Here is an 8,906-nt window from a genome sequence, read left to right on the forward strand (position 1 = left end):
GTAAGATGCAATAGCTGTGCGTTTTCATAAAGTAAACTATAAATCGGGATGCAATCATGAGAATGTTCCATTCTGCACCTTTATATTTCCTGTATAAGATTCTCTCATTCTCTCTCTCATTCTCTCTCTCTTTCTCTCTCTTTCTCTCTCTCTCTCTCTCTCTCTCTCTCTCTCTCTCTCTCTCTCTCTCTCTCTCTCTCTCTCCTTTTGTGCAGATGGCCCTCGACCAAGTCACCGCCAGCGATATGTGTTTGACATCTCCACACTCTCGAGTCACGATGAGCTTTTGAAAGCTGAACTACGTCTCCTCCGTGGGACTCCACGTGACATGGACATCTTGACGACTCATGGCAATGTCTACCAGCTTAGTGTTTGTCCCTGCTTGCCTGAGGGCATCCAGTGGTCTGCAAAAAATGTGGATGCCCACGTCGTTAACGTGCTAGACTCAAGTGTGGCGCGGTGGGAAGTGTTCAATGTGAGAAACGCGCTGCTGCTACGGCCGCCCCGTCATGGTGCAGCATCGTCAGAGGTTTGCTTGGAACTCGAAGCGATCTCTGAACACTCGGCAACATGGGCAGATGCAGCTGACCTGGGTTTCAGTCGCTTAGGCAGAGGTCCACAGCAAAGGGCACTTCTCGTGGTATTCAGCCGTGGTCGGAGACGCTCGGATAGTCTCTTCAACAAGATCCGCGAGAAAATCGGCCCTGCCCGCCAGCAACAACGTGAGAGACGGCGGCACCAGCGTCTTGTGCATCGCTCACATTCCCCGCGTAGGGGGCGCAGGACTGCTGGAAAGCAACGATCAACACGCGCTGGAGTGCAGGGCCGTCGCGGTAGGTTGCAGCGTTGTGGTAGGAGACCGTTACGTGTCAATTTCAAGGAACTTGGCTGGGATGACTGGATCATTGCTCCTTTAGACTATGAGGCATACTTGTGTGAAGGTGCGTGCGACTTTCCCTTGCGCTCACACCTGGAGCCAACGAATCACGCCATTATCCAGACCTTGCTCAACTCGCTCGCACCTGGAACGACCCCGCCCAGCTGTTGCGTGCCCACACGGCTCAGCCCGATCAGCATCCTTTACATAGACTCTGGTAACAATGTGGTCTACAAACAGTATGAAGATATGGTAGTGGAGGCATGTGGATGCAGGTAGCTGTGCCTGGCATGGATACTTGCAGCAGCAGTATGGAGCATCAGTACTTTGGCGATGTGCCCATAAAGCATTGTGATGCCATGTTCCCAAAGCAAGGCACTTGGCTTTTTTATGGCCTTGAGGACTGTACTTTAAGCATGGAAACGCGAGTAGCACTCAACATAGTGCTGTGGTCATTGTATATACCTATATTTGATCATTGCCGCAACCCATCACGGACAACATTTGGACCATGATGCATGAATTGCAACTGAAATAGTGGACCTCAAAGAGAGCTGCAGGGTTAGGGAAAAATCGTTATGGATTTAAATCTGAATTATAAGGATAATCATCAAAAGTTCTTTCCTTGTGACAAACTTGAAGTTCACGGTTCGAGTAAAATTTACAACTCTTTCATGCATTTGAGTATGACAGTTGAAACAAATGGTGGTAAACTTCTTCTTTTGTATAAAATAAGAACATTTTTTTCAATTAATGCTTGGTCTCTGTTAATTATGGCCTCCGTGCTAATTGAACTAGAGCATATACTTGAATGTATAACTTGTTTCTCAAAAGTCCTATATGGAGGGCAGTTTATGGACCTCCATCATGTATGATCTATAAAGGGTTTTTACTGCAGCAAGGAGTACGTGCATGGTAAATACGGGCTGCATGAACGACGTGGAAGAGAATGCTCGCCGTGCATGGTCCGACAGTAAACAGCATCGCGCGGGGGGAAAGCGAGGGCGGCTTTGAAAAGGGCCAAAGTAAATAAACGCATTGACAGGGGCGGCGGTCGGAGAAATTACAGGCTCGGTCGCTCTAAGTAGCGGATCAAATGACCGTCAAGACAAAAAGCGCTCTCTGGGGCCTAGGTCCGTGAGAGCTAATGGCCCCACGAAAGCTCGTCCACCTAGGTCCCCAGAGCCTGCATCAACAGAACTGCAGTGCATGGTTCTTGCAAGCACTAGATTCTCTGGGTGCTGGTCATTCTTGATTGGTATAAATCAAGCAGATGTGTGTGTGTGTGTGTGTGTGTGTGTGTGTGTGTGTGTGTGTGTGTGTGTGTGTGTGTGTGTGTGTGTGTGTGTGTGTGTGTGTGCGGTTTTTATCACCGTCTCTGTAAGTTACTGAAATTTACACAGTCGCGCTACCTCCATTTGGAGGAACAAAGGTTGAGATATCTTCAACATGTCTTTTCCACGGCTAGCAAGCCATCTTTGTCGTTGTGGACACAGGGCAGCTCCTCACTGCTCACTGATTTGTCTTTGTCTTTTTGAAATACACATGCCTTTTCATGCATGATGCCTGGTTCTGTGGCTGATCAGCTAATTGACATTGGTCCAGTTTTCTCAGCCTGATGGCAAATGGTGAGCCATCTTACTTTCGAAGTGGTTGCCATGTAATACCACTTGTCTTCTGGCACTCCCCATCCTTTAGGTCCTTGCAGATCACATATCTCCACCTTTTTCTTGGCCTGCCTCATCGATAAGAGTGAGACTGGCAGCCAGCTAAAAAGGCTCATTTTTGCAGTGACATTGTTGGGTATGCCGATAAGATGGCCGAGGCACTCCAGTTATTTTCTAGTTACCTTATTGGTTATTGCTTCTTGGTCTCCCCAGCATTGCCTCAGTTCTCATGAGGTTTTGCGTTCTGACCATGTTATTCTGTTGGAGATGTCAAGAATGCTGTTAATACACCTGTGGTGAAAAGCATTCAGTCTTTTTGAATGTTTCCTGAGTGATGTTCAGCATTCAGAACCATATGACAACACTGATAGCACACGGGCCTGGTACTTTGCATTTGGTCTTTAAAAAGAGACTTTGACCACAAAAACTGCCTTTCACAGGTCTCCAAAAGATTTGGAGATCTGTGCAACCCACCTTTCAATTTCAGGGTCCATTTTGCTTGATGTTGCAATCAGATCCAGGGATGTGTAAACTCAATGACAGAATTTATCTCACTATTGGTCAACAATAGTGGGGGAAGGTGGAAGGGCTTTGTCGTCTGCAGTGGTTTCCCTTCCAGCTTGCATTAGCTTAGCTTTAGGAATGCTGACAATCAGACCAAAGGCTCTGTTCACCAACTGACATTCACGCATGACTCTCTCAGCACCTGACCATGGCAAGGAGTGCAGCATCATCAGCAAATTGGAATTCATCGAAGCGTACCTCATCAGCATTACTTATGTACCCCTGACCTGCTTATTGTTGTACTTGTACTTCACAACAACCCCTATTCCTTCAGCACCGTTGACACATGCATTCCATTGCAAGGCAAACCTACAAGTTGAACAGCACGGGTGCCTTGAAACAACCTTGCCTGAGCCCGTTTTCACATCAATCTCTTCCAGAAGTGTGCCATTCACACAGATCTTAGCTTGCATTTTCTTGTGAATGGATTGAATGAGTTTAATAGTCGAGTCCAGCATACCAAAATTCCCAAGAGCTGCTCATGTTGCAGCACAGGGTACTGAGTTATAGGCTTTCCTTTGGTCATGAATGCGAGGAAAGTCTTGGCTCGATGTTCTGAAGACTTCTCCACCAGTTGATGTACTAAGTATCACGTTTATGCAGCCTCTTCCTTTCCTAAAGTCACACTAGAACTCTGGTTGCTCTTCTTCAACCAGTTATTGTGGCATCTCCTGTAATATTCTTGTCACCATATTTCCAACTACATCTAAAATGGTGATGCCCCTCCAATTGTCACATCTGCTGAGGTCCCCCCTTTTGGGAATGGGTATCAGCTCACTCATTGGTAACCTTGCTGTCCTTCCACACTGTATGTACGAAGTCAAGTAGTCGGTCCAAGACATCATCCTCACAGCATGCTTCCTTCACCATCTTTGGGAGAATGTCAGACCTCCACCCACCCTGCTTGTCCACTCTTCAGTTTCCCAAAACCCTTCATTCAGTCTTCCTTTGATGGTTGTTTGTCATTTCTTCTCATGGGGATGTTGCCTGACATTTTTAATCTCTGTCATGTCAAAGTGGCTTTGGAGATTAAGAATGCTCATGAAATGTCTCCTTCAATGCTGCTGCTTCTGTGTCTGAGGTGTTGTCCATGGGTTTTCATTGAAAAATGGATGACAGTGGCTCTTTTCACTGCGATGACACCCCTTCATCCATGCTGCATATCCCTGATACACCACCAACTATCTTCCACTAAATCTGCCTGTTTGGGCCTCCACAGCTTCCACCTCAAACCAGGTATTCTTTGCTTCCTTTGCAGCTTGGCATGCATGTCTGCTTAGCTTTGCAACTCTCCGCCAGTCAATGTCTCTGCCAGTGCTGAGCCACTTCATGCAAAGTTAGTTTCTTCACTTGACAAGGGGTTCAAGAGACCCTGTACTCTCTGAACCAGTCTGGTTGGTTTGGGTGTTCAGCACCAAGCATAGTACATGTATTTGTGTCTCCTGTTGGTGCTGACTTTACTGCTATCCACTTTCCCTCAGTGGGTGCCGTCTTCTCGCATTATTTCTCCAGTTTTAGTAGAAACTAGTCCCTGAAAGTCAGCTCATGGTGTTCTGTCCATCATCATCTATGCTGCTGTCCTGTAGTTTCAAAACATCAAATCTCCTAAGGCTTCCACAAAGGGGTCTACAGAAATCCTTCTTCCCTGTCATCTTCAGCTTAACACGCAATAGTTGGTGATGAGTGTTGCACTCAGCTCCTCGCTTTACAGCTGCTTCCAAACACCTTCTGATCAAAGCTAAACATTGCCACTTTTTTGATTTTGGGTGTTGCCATGTTTGTGTGCCTGTCGCTTCTTGAACCGTGTGTTGTACATAAATTCTTTATTTATAACAGAGAATGATACCAACTATTTCTCAGCATCATTTACTCTTCCCCACCCATGTGGACTGCAACTACACTCCCACTGGTCATCCTCATCATTTCTGGATCTAACACACACGCACACACAAAACAAGTGTCAATTATTGCATTCTAGAAGCAACAAGTAAACACCACAAAAATGACATTGTTCCATCCTGAAGGTCAACGATGTCAAATCATAGTTGAGAAGATGGGCATTGACGTGTTTGATGGTACGATAGTAGTTTCATGCATGTGCTGAAAATTTTATGGTGGTGTACATGTCAACAAACTGGCTCATTGGTTCTCAGTGTATTTTAGGTCCTTCCTTGGTGAAGAAGCATTTCATATAAATGGAAGTTTTCCACTTGTAATGTGTATGTATACTGTATATTTATATGTCTATATGTATATATATATATATATATATATATATATATATATATATATATATGTATGTGTATATATATATGTATGTGTATATATATATATGTATGTATATATATATGTATGTGTATGTATATATGTATGTATATATATGTATGTGTATGTATATATGTATGTATATATATATATATGTATGTATATATATATGTATATATATATATATATGTATGTATATATATATATATATATATATATGTATGTATATATATATATATATATATATATGTATGTATATATATATATATATATATATATACATACATATATATATATATATATATATATATATATATAATGTCTATGTATATATATATATATATATATATATATATATATATATGAAAATAGAAAGAAAAGCACAGCCAAGCAATGAATAGAGCTCGACTCTACTCTCCAATTTCGTACAAACAGGAATGAGCAGGTTCAGTCTCAGGCGGTGTTTCACTTGTGATCCACTAGTGTTATCAAGCCAAAGAGAACCAGCTAGCGTACGTGGCAGTTTTTTATCGACCACCATCAACCCACTTCCGGTTGTGTGTGGGCGCATGGAACCCTTTTTGTGTTGAAATAAAGAAGGCCACATCATCATCATTGGGTCACATCATCAGTAACATCATCAGTGTTATAATGATCTAGTATCTTGTAATTGACCTAGTACAACATCACAAGCGAAATGTCGCCTGAGGCTGACCCCACTCATTCCTGCTTGTACCAAATTGGAGAGTTGAGTCTTGTTCTATTCATTGGTTGGCTGTGCTTTTCTCTTTTATTACAATGGATAATCCCATCCACATTAACCTTATGTTTTATATACTCAGCCTTGCAAGAATAATGGCAAATATAAATAAGCATCAACGAAATAAAATTTTAAAAATTCAAAATGAATTGTAATGCTGTTGAATATGGCTGTAACTGCCGCCATAGTGTGCAATGTTTTTGCCTGAGGCCTTCGTAGTGGAATTGGAAATGGCAGGTCGTATTCAATCGCTTCACAATGAAATCTGTAAATTGTGTTTTTCGTTGGTGTTGACTCATTTTTGCCCATTCAGGCTGAAAACTCCCCTGAACAACCTCTACTTTGTGGGACTCTTCAAACCATGCTGCAATTTTAAAGCACTGCTAGGATTGTAAGTGGTGATTTCATCCCCGACCTATGGGAAGGGGGAAAAAAAAGAAGAAAACAAGCACGAATGAGAAGTGGAGGCAACTCGAATGCGAAGGTGTTTCGTTGAAATCTGTGTTTTATAGAAATACTGTAATTTGAATCTTTAAGTTAAAGTTATTTAAAATTTAGTTGTCAGTTTCATCTGTGAATATTGTATATACTAGTACGTGCCCATAAAAAAATAAATAAATAAAAAACAATAACAAATAAATAAACCACACAGGCCGTTTCTTCGCTCTCACGTGCCCGTACGTGCGTGACCCGGAAGTTCGATATTATTCGCAGTTACGATTATTCGCAATTTATTTTTAATACCCAATTATTCAATTAGTGCCAACGTATTTTACCTTTTCGCAATGTCGTGGCAAGGAAAAACAAAAAGAGAAGAGAAGAGAGAGAAAAAATTTACTTCCTGGTTCGGAGCATACCAGCACTCTGATGTTCCCGAAATTTATACACCGTCTAATATGAAAACGATCATAACTTGGGCCATTGTGTTTATCTATAAATGCGCATAAGAAATCGAAAAATTATTAGAATACACGAAGTCATTACTCTCCGGAAGCCCGTACGTTGTAACCCGTAATGGGGAACGCGGCTGAGCTTACCTTCCCCATTGGCCACGCCCACACAACAACGTGTCTTCCCATTGGTTTGGTAAATAAATGGCCATAACTTGGGAAGCACTTGTCCGATTAATATCAAACCTTGAAAAGGCACAACCTCAGGTCCCCAGCAATATACCTGGCAAGTTTCAATTAGATCGGACCAGAGGTTGTCGAGAAACAGCGGTCACACACACACACACACACACACACACACACACACACACACACACACACACACACACACACACACACACACACACACACATTGCTGGAATTATAGATAGATGCATACAGTGTCTATAGAAAGTCTGTACCCTTTTTTTCACCTTTTGTTTCCTTATAGCCTGGAAGTAAATTGCATTAAATCAGACTTTTTACACTTTTACTTCCACATTGCAACCCACAACTTCCAAGGAAAAACAAATTCTCCAAATTTCAGGAAGTTAATTAAAACCAAAAGACGAGAATATCTTCGTTGGATAAGTGTCCACCCACGCCCACCCCACCGAGTTAATACTTGGTGGAAACACTTTTGACAGAAATTACAACTATGAGTCTGTGAGGATAGGTCTCTACTAACTTTGCACACCTTTATTGGGCAATATTTTCCCATTCTTCTGTACAAAATTGTTCAAGCTCAGTGAAGTTGTGTGGGGAGCGTCGATGGACAGCAATCTTCAAGTCATGCCACAAATTTTCATTTGGATTGAGGTCGGGGCTCTGACTGGGCCATTCAAGGATATTTACCTTTTTTTTCCTTAGCTACTCCGGTGTAGCTTTGGCTGTGTGCTTTGGGTCGTTGTCATGCTGAAAGGTGAACTTCCGTCCCAATTTCAGCTTTCTTGTGGAGGATAGCAGGTTTTCCTCTGGGATTTCTCCTAGATAAGGAGCGGTTGGATAAGGATCATCAGTGAAAAGCAACCTTCAAGTTTTTCCACAGATTCTCAATGGGTTTCAAGTCTGGGCTTCAGGGTCATTGTCCTGTTGGAACGTAAATCTTTGCCGCAGTCAAAGGTGTTTTGTGCTCTGAAGCAGGTTTTCCTCAAGGATTTGCCTGTATTTTGCTCCATCCATTTTCCTTTCTATCATGACAAGTGCCCCAGTCCCTGCTGATGAGAAACATTCCCATAACATGATGCTGCCAGTACTATGCTTCACAGTAGGGATGGTGTTCTTTGGTTGCTGTGTTGTGTTTGGTTTGCGCCAAATGTAACATTTTGCATTAACGCCAAAAAGTTCCATCTTGGTTTTGTCAGACCACAAAACTTTTTGCCATGTGGCTTCAGAATCTCTGGAGTGGTTTTTTTGTATACCTCCAATGCGATTCAAGGTGGGCTTTTTTGAGTAATGGCTTCATTCTTGCCACTCTACTGTATAGGCCAGTCTTGTGGAGTGCTTTGGATGTTGTTGTCACATGCACGCAGTGACCAGTCTTTGCCATAAAGACCTGTAGCTCTTTCAAAGTTGCCATTGGCCTCTTGGTGGCCTCTCTGATCAGTCTCCTCCTTGCTTGGTCATCCAGTTTGGAAGGACGGCCTGATCTAGGCAGGGTCTTTGTGATACCATACGCCTTCTACTTCTTCATGATTGTCTTGACTGTGCTCCAATTGATATTCAAAGCCTTTGAAATATTTTTTGTACCCATCCCCTGATCTGTGCCTTTCCACAACTTTATCCGAAAGGTCTTTTGAAAGCTCCTTGGTGCTCATGGTTGAGTCTTTGCTGTGAAATGCACT

The 8,906-nt window shown here is 42.7% G+C and overlaps 1 protein-coding gene across 2 annotated transcripts in view; it reads left to right on the top strand.

Moving 5' to 3' along the window:
* GDF7 (growth differentiation factor 7) overlaps nt 1–5,288 on the top strand; it is a 66,387-nt gene extending 61,099 nt beyond the window's left edge. For both annotated transcript variants that reach the window (XM_085881553.1, XM_085881552.1), the window contains exon 2: nt 216–5,288. In XM_085881553.1, coding sequence (XP_085737679.1) covers nt 216–1,156 — 941 coding nt within the window. In that variant the 3' untranslated portion in view covers nt 1,157–5,288. The remainder of the gene's footprint in view (nt 1–215) is intronic.
* The last annotated feature ends 3,618 nt before the right edge of the window (nt 5,289–8,906 follow it).

Source organism: Eptatretus burgeri, chromosome 5, assembly GCF_056783735.1.
Source record: "Eptatretus burgeri isolate ZD-2024b chromosome 5, Ebu_testis_v1, whole genome shotgun sequence".
Lineage (NCBI taxonomy): Eukaryota > Metazoa > Chordata > Myxini > Myxiniformes > Myxinidae > Eptatretus > Eptatretus burgeri.